This window comes from Stegastes partitus, unplaced genomic scaffold, assembly GCF_000690725.1.
Source record: "Stegastes partitus isolate 25-593 unplaced genomic scaffold, Stegastes_partitus-1.0.2 Scaffold283, whole genome shotgun sequence".
Lineage (NCBI taxonomy): Eukaryota > Metazoa > Chordata > Actinopteri > Pomacentridae > Stegastes > Stegastes partitus.
The window spans coordinates 584,501-599,331 of NW_007578014.1; the positions used below are offsets into that span (position 1 = coordinate 584,501).

At 42.7% G+C, this 14,831-nt stretch overlaps 1 protein-coding gene across 1 annotated transcript in view; it reads left to right on the forward strand.

The window, feature by feature from the left end:
• The window catches only part of LOC103357960 (ubiquitin-conjugating enzyme E2 E1-like), a 16,384-nt gene extending 4,119 nt beyond the window's left edge, over positions 1-12,265 (forward strand). Inside the window, exons 4-6 of the mRNA XM_008282733.1 lie at positions 3,913-4,045; positions 6,325-6,472; positions 11,995-12,265. Of these exons, the coding sequence (XP_008280955.1) occupies positions 3,913-4,045; positions 6,325-6,472; positions 11,995-12,092 (379 nt within the window). The 3' untranslated portion in view covers positions 12,093-12,265. The remainder of the gene's footprint in view (positions 1-3,912; positions 4,046-6,324; positions 6,473-11,994) is intronic.
• The last annotated feature ends 2,566 nt before the right edge of the window (positions 12,266-14,831 follow it).

Below are 14,831 nucleotides of genomic sequence, written 5' to 3' on the forward strand. Positions count from 1 at the left end.
CTGCGTGTTGTTTTAACCACATTAATGGGAATTGATTACATCCAATAAGTGAGTGTATCACTGCCACTGAATCAGTAAGACTGCAGCGTTTCCTCTGTCCATTCAACACTCGTGCATCATTGTGCACATTCAGCCACGGATGTTTTTAATATCTAAAATGCTCCTTTTTCCAGTTAGAAGATGTTAATACTGGGTGAAGTGTGGCACATGTAGCTGGTGTAAGACGGACGGGTTTTGAACTGAAAGTATACGTTTCAAAGGAAGTGGTCATTTAGAACTGAAGTGATTAATCAGGCAGGTCGTTGACTTGGTGGATTGGCTCATCAAATTATCACTTCTAGGTATAAATGCAAACATTTTCTTCAATTTATTACAAACTCAGGGTCCAGATAAAAGGCAAGACATTGCACAGGAACATAGTGGAGCTGTTCAGATAACAGGATTGGCTGCTTTTTATGGACTTGGTGTCACTGTTGGCTCTGGAAAACCGTGACGACAACATGGATTTTGAAAATAATAGTGAGTTGCGATCCTTCATTCCTCTGGTGTCGAGCAGGTTAGTTTAAAGTGTGAGTGCACCTGCATCTGTTTGCTGCAATGCTGCCATCAGAAGGACTGTTTCTGACACCAGATGGTTCAAGCTCCACTTGCAGTCGGCATCCTCTGTCCTGCAGTGTCCTCAGGCGGATCATTGAAGCTCTCCACGCTCCGGGCGGCTGAGCCTGACCTCCGACCTCCATATGAAAGAGAAAGAAAAGAGGAATCTCTCCCATCGCGGCTCAGTACATCAAACAAGCGACCTCAGGCCACAGACCGTCCCAAAAATGAACACCAACCGGATATTTGCTGATAAATGAAAGAAACAGAAATTGGTATTTATTCACAGTCACAGCTTAAAACCGTGCCTGGAATGTTTGCTGTTGCTGCCGCCACTTTTCATCAGCTTCCCTCATGCATTAAACAGCAGCTTCTCATGCTTGTTGTGGGTGGAAAAAAACAGCTCCAGACAAAGGCTGTTCAGTTCCAGTTTGTTGGCTTTATCAGCAACCACCTTTATTTAAAGTCGACCGGTTTTTGAAATCAAGCTTCGCTGCAGAGACGCACAAACGTTGAAAAGAAAATCATTTGCTTTTCTTTTTGAATAGTGATTTAAAAATCTGTCGTTAGATTTTTTTTTCATTTTGCAGAAATGCTGCACGACTTGTAGCCGTTATTATTTTTTTAAATTTCAAACTTGACCATCATGCACAAGGCAAGAAACGGACACAAACACTCAGCGTGTTTTGCGATGCATATTAAACACAGTGACACACCTGCTTAACTCCAGAGAGGCACTGAGTGACAACCTGAAGCTGATGTGTGTCTCTGACTGCAGCGTGACTAAAGCGCGAGGAAGTTCCTGGTTAAATTAATAGCTTAAATGGAGGATTAGGGATGGATGACTGCAGCTGAACGTTCTAACGCTGAAGGACAGCCACAGTGATGAATAAGGTTGTGGCATTTAGGCAAATTCTAAATTGACTAATTACACAATGCTGCGTGACAGCTTAAAATACAACCTGCCGGAGCACATGATTGATTCAGAGCCGTGTTGAACTGAACACCAGGCATTATATGGTAATCAGTCTGATGTGGAAATGCAAAGAACTTGGAAAAACACTCAGGCTTAACTCACTGGAGAGGAAGATCTTTATTTAATTATTAGATTTTCTTTGTATTTGAACAGATAAGTTGAATTGACAAGAACAGGAGTGGCTGTGAAAGCTGCAGAAGACCGTCTGCGTATCACCGTCAGTGCCAATAAGTCAAAGTGCAGTATATTCACTGGTTTATTGAGCTGCTCGGTGAAACTGGAGCGACAACAATTATTCAATATTGATTTGTCTTTTTCCAGATTAAAGCCTAAAGCAACGTGTTTGGATGTCTTGTGCAAAACCCAAAGATGTGTAGTTTTGAAAGGGAGGCGGCTCATCCTCACAGGAAGACGCAAATAAAATGTTTAAATTAATCAGGTGTTAGTCACAATCATGACTTCGGTGGTTAGCACTGTCGCCTCACAGCTAGCAGGTCGCCGGTTCATGTCCCGGTGAGGACACCCGGGATCTTTCTGCGTGGAGTCTCCATGTTCTCCCCGTGCAGCGTGGGTTCTCTCCGGGTTCTCCGGCTTCCTCCCACAGTCCAGAAACATGTTGAGGTTAATTGGTGATTGTAAATTGTCCGTAGGTGTGAATGTGAGTGTGCTTGGTTGTCTGTCTCTAAGTGTAGCCCTGTGATAGACTGGTTACCTGTCCAGGTGAACCTGCCTTCACCCTGAGTCAGCTGGGATAGACTCCAGCCCCCCATGACCCTGGTGAGGATTAAGGTGTAGAGATGATGGATGGATGATTTTGGCCTCATGATTGACTGAAATATTGTCGTTTAATTCCTTGTGGTTCCATCTTGGTTAAATCTGAAATTATAGAACATATAAATTCTTTAGTGTAACCGTCACTAAGTTGGTGAACTGTGATTAGCTCTGCTGCTGCCTTCCAGTTCAAACATCACAATAACGTTAGTAAATCCCCGTTTAAAAACCTTTTCATGGTGCAGACACAACTGGTGTCCAGCTGCGTTAAAATAATGCCTCATGCTGCTTTTACTTGTGAAATCAGGGCTTGTTGAATCCAATTTTCTTAATGCAAGGTAGTTAAAACAAAATATAACAGCAGCATGAATGGATCCTGTATCAGATCTTCAGGTAGTCATAGATGCAGATCAGAGTAAATGGTGCTGTGACGGAAGGAACGTCTTATTTTGTTGTAATCAGCCGCTTGGAAGTCAAAGCCTTTCATGTGATGAAGGTTTTCATCCGTCACACTGTTGAGTCGTGTCTTTCAACATCCCGTTAATTAGCCCAAACTGCACTCTGCGGATCAATACTCTGTGTTGTAGTTGGCAGTGAAACTCTGCCAAACGTCTGTGTTAACTTTGATCAGAAACATGGTGCAGAGTGCGATACCTGCCCCCCTCTCCTCCCCTAAAGGGGGTTTTAAGTCAATACTGTTATGTCTTGTACTCATGACCCCCACGGGCTTCAGTACCACATGTTCTGCATGTAAGTGGGATAAAGGCTGGGCTGCTTTGAGGAAAAATCAATACAGATTACAGATCATGACGCACAGACGCATCGCTGGGGATTTGCTTTGAACTTAGGCATCTTCTGAATGATGCACAAGGGAAAGGCTCTCTGACCGGCCTGCATGTGAAGGAAAATATGCCGAGTGTGTTTATATGACCGTAATCAGCACAATCTAAAATTCTAAAAACGTGGCTGTGAGAAGTGGTGCAGTTCAGAGGAGTCTCCGATGCTTCTCCCTCGAGTCGTAGTGCTTCAAAAATAATGGAAATGTTTCTTCAACTCTGAAACCTACAGCAGCAGACGGCGCTCGTTTTGTTGGATTTTCCCTTTAATGACGAATGGCCGGCAGATCTCAGAACGGAGGACGAAGACGTAGTCGTGTTTCATTGGACTTCTTGCTGAAGACACACCCGCGTACCAGAGCAGTTGAGCGGTGTCGCCGTTCATCGTACACACTGCGTCACTGCTGATCCGTTCGAAGCAACAGCAGCTCCGACTTCACTTATTTATGATGCTATATTTGCTGCTGCTGCTGCTTCTCGTCTGTTTGTAGATGAGATTAACTTTGTAATGTCGGTGTTTTTGTTTCCCCCAGTGGTTTGTTTTTTCCTCTGCAATATTAATGAGACCGTGTGATCCAGCACGATAAATACCAAAGTTAACCGAAAGAGACAAGAACAAACGTGTATGGACTGAATGAGAGGACGTAGCAGATGAAGTCATACTGTGTTTAACATTAACTAAAGTACCTTAACATGGTTGTGTATGTAAATAACTGATCCTTGTGACTGCAGTGCTGGCCCAAAAGGAGACAACATCTATGAGTGGAGGTCGACCATCCTGGGACCACCGGGCTCCGTGTACGAGGGAGGCGTCTTCTTTCTGGACATTGCCTTCACACCCGACTACCCTTTCAAACCTCCCAAGGTACTGACTTCAGCACCACACAGGTGTCGGGTCACCTTACTCACCCACACACTGAGACTGGGAACAGTTCTCTTTTAAAACCGGGTGGTGCTGGTTGGTGAGAACATGTCGTCTCTGCTTCAGATGGGAAACTAAATATCATCAAAGGTTCATCAGATACCAAGTCTAGGAGATAGTGTTTAATATAAAACTAAAATATTCACCCTGAACAGCCTGGCACTGTAGTTTTCAGTCAACAGGACAACAGAAGTGTATTTATAAGTAGATCTGGTTCTCGACTGAATATTCTGAGCAGCAGTGTGTGACATCAACTCAAAACAAGCCAATGGTGTGACGTACTCAGCACAAAGTATTAAACAAATCCAATGAGTGTGTATATTACCAAATTCAGGCTGCACAATTATTGAACATGATGAGAAGTGACACTGAAGTTTAAAATGCTCACTCATTAATTCATTACCCGTGTAGAGCCTTATTTCACACAACCGCTCTGAAAACGTCAGTAAATCATAGCGTCCATCATTTGGGTACAGTTTTATTTATATTTTGCCTCTAAGAGATGCATTTAGGTGACAGAGAGCCTTATTTTAAGTAAATCATAGACGAGTACACTCACCGGTGTGCAGAAGTGAAAGCTCTGCTTCATTTATTTAAATGTGAAAGTGCAATAAAAATATTTAGTTCCTAAAATCAGTGAATGATTGTGATCATCATTTTGGCCATAAGCTGCAGGTGTATCAGTGGTTAGCACCGTCGCCTCGCAGCTAGAAGGTTGCCGGTTGGCGTCCCGGTGAGGACACCCGGGATCTTCCTGCGTGGAGTCTCCATGTTCTCCCCGTGCAGCGTGGGTTCTCTCCGGGTTCTCCGGCTTCCTCCCACAGTCCAGAAACATGCTGAGGTTAATTGGTGATTGTAAATTGTCCGTAGGTGTGAATGTGAGTGTGCTTGGTTGTCTGTCTCTAAGTGTAGCCCTGTGATAGACTGGTTACCTGTCCAGGTGAACCTGCCTTCACCCTGAGTCAGCTAGGATAGGCTCCGCCCCCCACCACACTAGTGAGGATGAAGGTGTAGAGATGATGGATGGATCTCCCAACAATAGTAAAAAGAAATAAAAGAAGTAAATGATTTGAGGAAAAAACGATCTCATTCCAGTTATGTGTTCTCTCTTGAGCAGTGCTGAATAATAGGATTATATGTTGCATCCAGTGGAGAGAAACACCTACGACTGCCTATCAGACATCACTACATTGTTTGCTGTGCTTGTTCTTGTATCTGCTTCATAATTAGAAACATCCTCTTTTGTTCAGCTCATTAGCGCTTTGTCTGCATGCTGTGGAACCACGTTAGGCTTTGCACCATCTTTACAAATGACTGGATGAATAGTGGTGCATTTGTTTGTCCCCACAGGATTATTTGGACCAATTAAATACCAGTGTGTAACAAATAGTCATTGTGGTGACGGTGAAATCGAGGGTCCCAGCAGTGAAAGCATTGCTTTGTTTGTTCAGGCTCATTTCCAGCAGGATGAAACAAAACAAATGTCATAAAAATAGTGATATTAGCCTAAATGACAATGAAACAGAAGATGAAAAACAAGCTTTTCTGGAGGGATTAGAGATAAAAACCACAACACGATACAATACTAGAGCACTTGTTTATTTTGAGTCAGACCACTGGCACGTTTCTGTTTCTGCAACGTTCTTTATTTTTGACAAAACATGCATTTGGTCCGGTGAGAGTGAATAAAAAGTTTTATTCTGTAAACATCAGGCAAGGATGAACTTCAGATCTAAAGTTACCTACAGCAGCCTGTTCTCTGGCAGTCAGTGCTCTCTATTGTAGACGAGTACACACCTTTGATGATTCATGTCGACCTACATAACACCAAATACGTCAAAACCACAGCTGAGAGCTTTTTCCACACTTCACTTGTTCCAGAGTCATTTTGCCTCCAGTGTTACAGCAGCACATTTACTGTCAATAAACTGCATGCCGCCTTGTTCGATCATTGTACTGATAAGCAGAAGTGATTTTGATTACCAGATAGGTTTTTTTCCTGCGTGTGCAGTTCCTGTGTTCAGCCACCAGAGGACAGTGTTGGGTTACAGAGCCACTGCAGTCCAACATTGACTGAAGTTCTCTCAACAGGTTCTCAATCGTTTCAGATTAATTGTTCATTTCAAGGGCTCACACGTACTGTGTTTGTCGTGGTAAAGCGTGGGGATCAACCGTAACGTATGTCGCTGTGTCCTAACTTTGAACCGTCCCTGTGTCTGCAGGTAACCTTTCGCACGAGGATCTATCACTGCAACATCAACAGTCAGGGGGTGATCTGTCTGGACATCCTGAAGGACAACTGGAGCCCCGCCCTCACCATCTCCAAGGTGCTGCTGTCCATCTGCTCCCTGCTCACAGACTGTAACCCAGGTAGGACCGGCACGCTTGTTTAAGTGCTTCAACAATGGATCATTTCCTGTTAGTTATTAACGGCTAACAAGTGAAGGCACCATTAGACTGCAGCAACACGTCAGCAGCGTCACTTTATTGCTTCATTATAATCTTTATTTATAGAGCAATTTTCTAAATCTAAGTTACAGAGTACAGCCGTGACTGGATAATCCGACCCTCAACAATCCTAAACCTGCTATCCGACAGGTTTTTAGGAAAAACTAACAGAACCCATAAAAACAGCCTTAACATAGCGACAGCCTTGGATTGTGACTCCGACATGACATTTAATGTCACCAATCAGGATGACGGCGTATTATCTGACTGAACAATCCCACAGATTGGCTACGTTCACACTGCAGGACTTGATGCTCAATGAGGATTTCTTTGTGACTTCCTTCACGTTTCCAGTTCAATGCGACTTGTATGTGATCTGCTGTGTGAACTTCATACGACCCAAAAGTGTCCCGCATGCGCAGAAGAGGACACGACGACGTCACACGCAGCGAGCGTGCTCGGTGTTTATGGAAGTAAACATGGATGGTAACGGTGGAGCGTATCTGCCACTCCCCCGCCGCCACCGATGGAGGAAACAGAAGTGTGAGCGCTAACTAAACTAGCATCAGCAGCCAAGTACTGCCTGTGTGTTCTGGACACTTCCACCCCGTCAGAGCGCTGCCCCGGGGTGGATATATTCGAATATTCATCATTAATTGAACCTGTGTTGTTCACAATGTCATGAAAAGACCAGATGCAGGTCGCATAGGGGCACAAAAATCGGATTTGGGTCACTTCAGCTGCTATCTGAACGTATTTACCTTTGATGTCAAAGACGGTCAGTTAGGCTGAAATCCATCGATGCGTAGTGTTCTAACAACACACTAGTTATTATAACTACTATGAACAATAATGAACAACTAATGAGCCTTCCAGCATCAAGCCCTCCTCGTATCTGGACCTCCATCTTGACAATCCAACAGCCTTGATATCCAACATAAAAGAAGGTTTTACATTTAGTGTCGGGTTATCGAGTCACAACTGTACATGTCTAAGATAAAAACATACTAGTGCTGGAAAAGTTAAAGCATTTAGAAATAAAATCAGGAAAGTCTGTCCTATAACTATGTTTTAAGAAGGGACTTGAAAGAGGTCCCTGACTCAGCCGACCTGATTCCAGATCTCCGTTTTATTAGGATCTCTGTTGTAGTTGCTGTAATCTCTGTTATTTTATGTCAAACTGTGATTTCTATCACAGCCCGAGGCAACAAACACACCAGTCACATTGCGGGAACTTTATTCTAAGTTTCAGCCGCAGTTTTTGCAGTTTTAGTCTTGATTTCCTGTCCATGGTTACATCTGCGATGAGTCGTGAGCGTTTGACATGTGTGCTGGTGTTTCTGCGTCACGCTGCCAGATCTTTAGTTCCTGCTCAGGTTTCTACGCCACTCTGCTGACTTTCTTTTTGTACTTCGGACAAAAGCTACTGAAACTAAGCAGATCGTGAAATTAGTGCAGGACAGACAAGAGAAGCCCTTGGAAGCACTGGGGTCTGCACAGGGATCGGTAGAGCTGTGAACACAGCTCAGGGAATACAGGCTGTTGTGTTTGCATTATGAGTGAGCCAGATACGGTTACAGCCTTTTACACTTGGCTTCACAGAGCATTGTCTGTGTGCAAGTCAAGATATCATCTGAACATAGCATAGTGTTACCACGCAGACCAATCAGCGCTGTCGTCGTCTGTGCTGCGGTGACGTATATGTACCGTTCTGGTTAAGGTCACATGAGGCCACAGCGAACCTGCATTGAACCCACACCTCCCCAGAAACATAAGCACACATCACGGCAACAGAGACCACCACAACGTGGTCCCGTCTGTGTCAGCTGCTGCAAGTACACAAAGAAGCTCGGTGTAGGAATCCGGCTGCTAACGAGCGTCTCTGCAGCAGCGCCGGCTCGGTGTTGATTCAATGCAGGCGTATAAATCAAGCTGCAGGTTTAATGCGCTCAGCGTTCTGCAGCAAGCGGCTGACATAACTTTTGTTGCTGACTCTCTTGAAATCCAAGCGTGACCTGAAATTAAAGTCAAAGCAAAAAGAGATGGTGCAGGCTTCCTGAAGCGTAGTCGTGTCAATAAATACTAATAAAGTTGTACTGATGAGAGAGGAGGCCCAGCAGGGAGCTACAGTGGATGAGATCAGGAACAGTTCATTTTAGCACCTTAACCAAAAAAAAAAGGTCAGTCTTGCTTTAAGTGTGCACCATAATCTCCACTTTACTGGACTGGAAGTTCTGCTCTTGTGTCAGACTCTGTTGACCAAAGCAGTCATTTGACTCACAGAGAAGGTGAGCTGCTGCTCTGTTATTGTGTTACTTTGGTGTTTTAACGTGTTAGTTTAGCTCTGAAGCAGCTTGTTAAAATACCAGCGTACACGATAACAAACGGGCCGACCGATGGAGGCAGCGGCAGACCGGCGGTTCTGCAGAGTAGAATCACAGCTTTTATCAGCAGGAGAGTGCAGAGCGATATAAAAGCTCCAGTCCCCCATTAGAAAGTGGTTTCTGGTACAGCAGTGAAAACAAACGTAGTGCACGCTTTATTTACTCCTGTCGGCTTCTCCAGACTGAGAGTTATTCCATAATTAAAGGGACGGTTTGGAGTCACTCTAGTGGGGTTATATGAGGTCTGCAAACCTTAAAGGCTGCTGTGAACGTGATCAGCAGCAAAATGTGTTTCAACCACCTGAAAAAAAAAAATCAATATCCACTTAAGTGTCGGCTATATTTAGAATATTCTTACTGACAGCGCTTCCCTTTGGCAGCACAGTGTCTCACCTGTAGGACGTCTGTATTCCTTCACACAGTGATCCACACACTGTTACTGTGCAGACTGGATCTGGCATTGCTGCACTTTAGTGTAGAAATACAGAAGTTGTCCAGTTAAATAATAGGACTGGGAGGTATCACAGCAGAATAAAGTGGCGAGAATATCCAGGTCATATATAAATATATGTATAAATATATTAGTGATGCACCGATTTGATCCCAATATCTGCAGAAACAGATCCTACTCTGATATCAGAGCTCTGTTTGCTTTAATATTATCATATTTATTGTTGATTTTCTATGAGGCTGTAATGAAGCAGGTATGATGCAACTCTGTAAATATAAGGTCAGAAAAACAGCAAATGTCCTGAAAACAAATATTCAGCTGAAAGGGTTTCAAATTGACTGTCAGTGTTTATTAAATCCAAACGCATACTGTGGAGCAGTGAGAGGCCAAATTACAAAAATAAATCAATAAAAGAATAATAAAATAAAAGTGGAAATAAAAAGAAGAAGAAATAAAATTTTAAAAATGTGGCAATATGAAGCAATATTAATCAAAAATGAATCCATAAAAGAAACAGATGATAAAGTAGAAATATAAAGACAAATAAATAAAATAATTTATTTTAATTATTTCTTTCTTTTTATTTATTCATTTATTTTTATTATTTTTTATTTATTTTTTTAAAATATTTGTTTCATTTTTTTAATTTTTAAAGTCGCTTTAAAAGCAAAGGATATACGCGCAGAAAAATGTGTGCAGTAGGAACGTCATATTTCCTTTGCTTTTAAAGGGACATTATATATATTTTGTTATTCTTGTATTGATTTCTTTTTGTAATCTGGCGCTCTCACTACTCCATAACAAACACACAAAGGGTAAACGTCTCTAACACTACCCCTCTCCAAATCAAATACTTCATCTGATCAGCACAAATGAAGAGTGCTGGCTCTTGTAGCATCAACAGATCAGTCAGACATACCTGTAAACATCTATGAATAGAACAGTGTGCACCTGAACAGCACAGATCAGGTACCGTAGGAGGTTTGGCTTTAAAGGTGACCTGGATTCAGCTGAACGCCAGAGTCTGTGTAGAACAATAGAAAGTAAATGACTCCTTCAGAAGTCAACACTGCCGGAGTGATCCAGTGTTCAGCAAGCCTCACTTGAACATTGGCAGGTTGTTTTTGAGGGATATGAGCATTCCTCTGCTCATCCACGACATTGGACGCCGTGCTAAACAGTGTTCAGGTTGGTTAGTGCTGCTCAACGCTCGCCTGCTAGCTGGCTGCAGAATGTGGAGTGGATTTATGGGTAATCCAGTGCAGTGATTGGAGCGTGAGGCAGGGGAACCATCCAGCCAGTCAGGGCCCAAGGCAGGTTGGACCAAGTGCAGGCACAAATCTGGGCCGGGGGTTTGCACATACCAGCCTAGTGGGCCAGAACACAGTTAATTAACCCAGGACTGTAACTCTGTGTAAAACGTTAGCCTCCAAATCAGACGGTAGCAGCAAAACCTGTGTTTTGAATACAGAAAAAGTGCATTTTTTTTAACATATGAAGTCAATTTATTGATTTATCTATGCATAAGAAAGAAGGTGTTATTCTGCTTTCTAGTATTAGAAGCACTAGAAATATTATGAGAACAAATGATCCCATTATCCAAGCAGTGTGAGGGCATATGTGGTCGACTGGAGGGATTATTAAAGACTAAAGATGCCGTTATTATCAGTGTACATGAGAATACGATGGCAGCCTCTTACAGTAGCAGATTATACAGTTATAGATCTCATCTGGCCCGGGGACGTCTTAGGAGAAACTGAGGAGAGGGATGTCTGGAACAACCTCAGGGAATCCATTCCACAGTCTGCAGCCAGCAGGGAATCACTGGAGTCATTTCAGCAGATGACAGTAAAGCATAGACATGGCTCATGGGTCAGAAAGTTCCAATCCGTGAATTACGTTGGCATCAGAACCTCAATACCGATACTGGATCAGATCAGCGCCATCCATATTGTATACATTCCTCTGCATTTGTAGGTGACTAATGTACATTTTGTTGCTTGTCCTGCTCACAGCTGTTATCTCTCCAGCCAGCATTCCTCTCCTTTAAAACTGAGGGTGTGCCGGAAGTTATCTATGACAGATAAAACAGTGACGAGGGACCTCATATAACCCGCCTCAATGACTGATTTAAAGCTCCTTAAAGGCTTCCAAAGCAGCATGCACCTACAACTCCTCATGAATGATGATAAATGTCACCGGTGTGGCCTCGCTGACAGGAAACAGTGTCACGTGGACGTCCTATTTTAGTTTATAAATGAACTTGGCTGCTACGAGTAAATGCTGCCAGAACCGTTTCACATTTCACTGGCCACTTGGGGCCGCAGATGAAAACTAGTTCAGTCCTGCAGTTGACTCACGTCGTTGGCTCTGACGAGTGGTGGCTGCTTTATTAACGGCTGTGACGGGACTCTGCTGTGATTCCACTCATGTGTAAATGTTTTATTCTGTAATATATAGGAAAAAAAACCCAACACAGGCTTAAAAGTGTTATTTTAAAACAGCTGCGCAGACCTGAAGGAATCCTATCTGAACAGGAGATGAGTTTATCAACTGTCTTGTGCCTTTTTACCAGATTAACTTACCCTGAATCTTGTTCCTCCCCTCAGCTGATCCCCTGGTGGGAAGCATCGCCACCCAGTACACCACCAACAGAGCAGAACATGACCGAACAGCCAAACAGTGGACGAAGCGATACGCCACATAAACCCACCGAGGACGGCCGAGGGAGGACGAGGAGGGGCGGGGGGCTCTGGGGCGTTTGTGTTGGGGGGTTATTTCTATCTCAGATTTTTAGTACTTTATTGTCTGGTATATTTTTTGCTTCCTGATTAAGTTATCTCCACAAATATGGTAATAAAGGAACACAATGGAAAGGAAGTCTTGTCTGCCTCTGTTTTTCTTTTACATTGTGTATGGGGTGGATTCAGCATGCAGACCCACAGCGACGGCAGACTGAGGCCAGCTGGATGCACATTTTAGAATACGGATCAGAACTTACGTCACAAAGACTGCAATAAGACTTTATTATATTGATGTGCAATTTTGAGTACGTCTTCATTTGCCACAATTTTAGCTACAGGCTGATCTATATTGTATGTAGTGATGTTTATGTCGGGATCGAGCTGCCAAACTAGCGATTAGTGACGACCTGCTCCACCGACAGAGCCCCAGCCGTCCACTCATAGCGCCGATAAACACTAAACAGGCTTCACTTCTAGTTAAATTTAGCATTTATTAGCAAAACATTAACATCCACTGGGTTAATGATGCTGTATGATGTAGTTTAAAGCAGAAATAACAACAGTATGTGCTGTTACAATCGTAGTTGTTCATGTTTTATATCATTAACTGCGTTACTGTGTCGTCATCTTTAAACAGCAGCCTCCACGTATGTGCGTTCACAGGATTAAGAGAACTTAATGAGTACTTTATTTTAATTGCAGATGTGTTATCGCGTCGTAAACCGTGTGTTAAATGTCCTGCGTTAGTGCTGCCGTGATATTAATTGACTGAGATGTTTATTTCCAATGTGTAAAGACAAGTAAACAAAGAATTAATATTATATATGTATACATACAAAACAAACTCGTATCGCAAAAGAAATATTCCACAATTCTAGATCTACATATTCAAAAAGGAGTGAGAAGTATATAAACACTGATTTAATGTAGCCCCTTTCCATAAATTATTGATTGATAAATTTATATTATTAAATTTATTAAATTATTAAATTTATAATATAATTTATATTATATTATATTATATTATTATATATTATATTATTATATATAAATTTATATATGCAATTTCTATTTATACATATAAGATACAATAAAAATATATACAGTTATGATACTACCAGTGTACATATATCTATATAAATACACATATATTGATTACTGCTCATATCTGGCGTCGCTATCCCTGTGACACCAGGCCCAGTTCTGAGCTGAGTGGGACCGGTTCCTAATCGAGGTTAAAAAGTGCACTGGGTTAGCAGGTATCAGATGCAGCGTGTCTCTATTTCAGACCGTCGTCCACTTTTAACCACATGACCAATAATCCTGCTCTGTGACCCCTGTCCCTTAATGAATGTGACGGATTTGATGGCGTTCAGAGCTGGACACCAGAGGATGCAGTCTGCCGTGTCAGCAGCACGTTTGAGTGCATTTTACAGCTTTGTTGAACATAAGGTGAACCCATGAGTGCTAAAGATGGAAATACTGCTATTACTTACCAAATATAGCCGGTTCCCAGCGTGCGGTAAGACGATATCAAGTGTGTAGATCAGCGAGGTCACGAGATGTCACGCTGAGGTCAGCGTTGGAGATGTGGCGTACGTGATCCTCTGGACAAACCTGCACAGTTAAAGAGCCAGCGTTAGTTTGAACTCGTTTGTTGTTGTTTTTTAATATGCTGGAAGACGCATCATGAGGGAAGGAAGAAGTCAGGGAAGGACTTTCTGTACCGAGTTTCAAACTTGTATGACACAGTTACTCCAACCTGCCACTGTGTAGCTCAGAATAGTTTGAACAGAGTTGTAGGTGAGCCGGTGTGCTGAGCTGCAGTGAGTGGGGGATTACTTTCATGGAAGAACTTCTGAGGTGAGGTGAGTTTTTAGTGGTTTAATCGATGACACAAGAGGAGCTTGAACTGTAATTAAAGAGAAATTGTACAACTTCTGAGCAGAATAACTGAAGGTGGAAGTACGAGGGAATGTATTTTAAGGTCATCATTAATGCCGGCCTTTTGGTTAAATGAAGCCCGCATTTAGTGCAGGAGATACAGCCACTTAAAATAACCTGCATGTGTTTGGATGGAGGGAAGACTTGGAGAACACCTAAAGGCCACGAGGCAAATCACCGACCAGCCTACTGGAACAATCAAGTAACATCAAGTAACGTGCATATTACAGCTCCTGTTGAAGTGTAGTAATATCTGCTCAATAACTGCCTAAATTGAAGACATGTGGCATATTCAGGCTTTTATTATGCACCGCCGCGCTCTAAAAATATTTCTGTGTTGAGCTCCTAAAATACCTTTGATGCTTGACGAGGTCTGGATGATCTTACTGGAGGGAACCATTCCACAGAGGCTTGAACTCCGGCCAGACAGCTGAGTCTAGTAAATACAAGTGTTAGTAATACACAGTTTGTAAACGGTGGCAAACTGCAGCTCTGCTTCCTCTAATTATCTCCTAATAAATGAGCCTAAAAACATTCTCTGAGGAAAGCTGCCAAAGTTCACCAGATTACAAAACGCTGCTGGTTTTATTCACATGCGACGAACACATTCCTCCGGTTAGCCAGGGTTAGTGTTAATCATTTACATCCACATTTTGGGAGCGGCATGCGGCTCAACACGTGCGGTTAAATAAAGGCCACAACAGAGGAGGAGTGATTTATGATGCAGAAAGTGTAAAAAAGCCTCATCTAATTACATG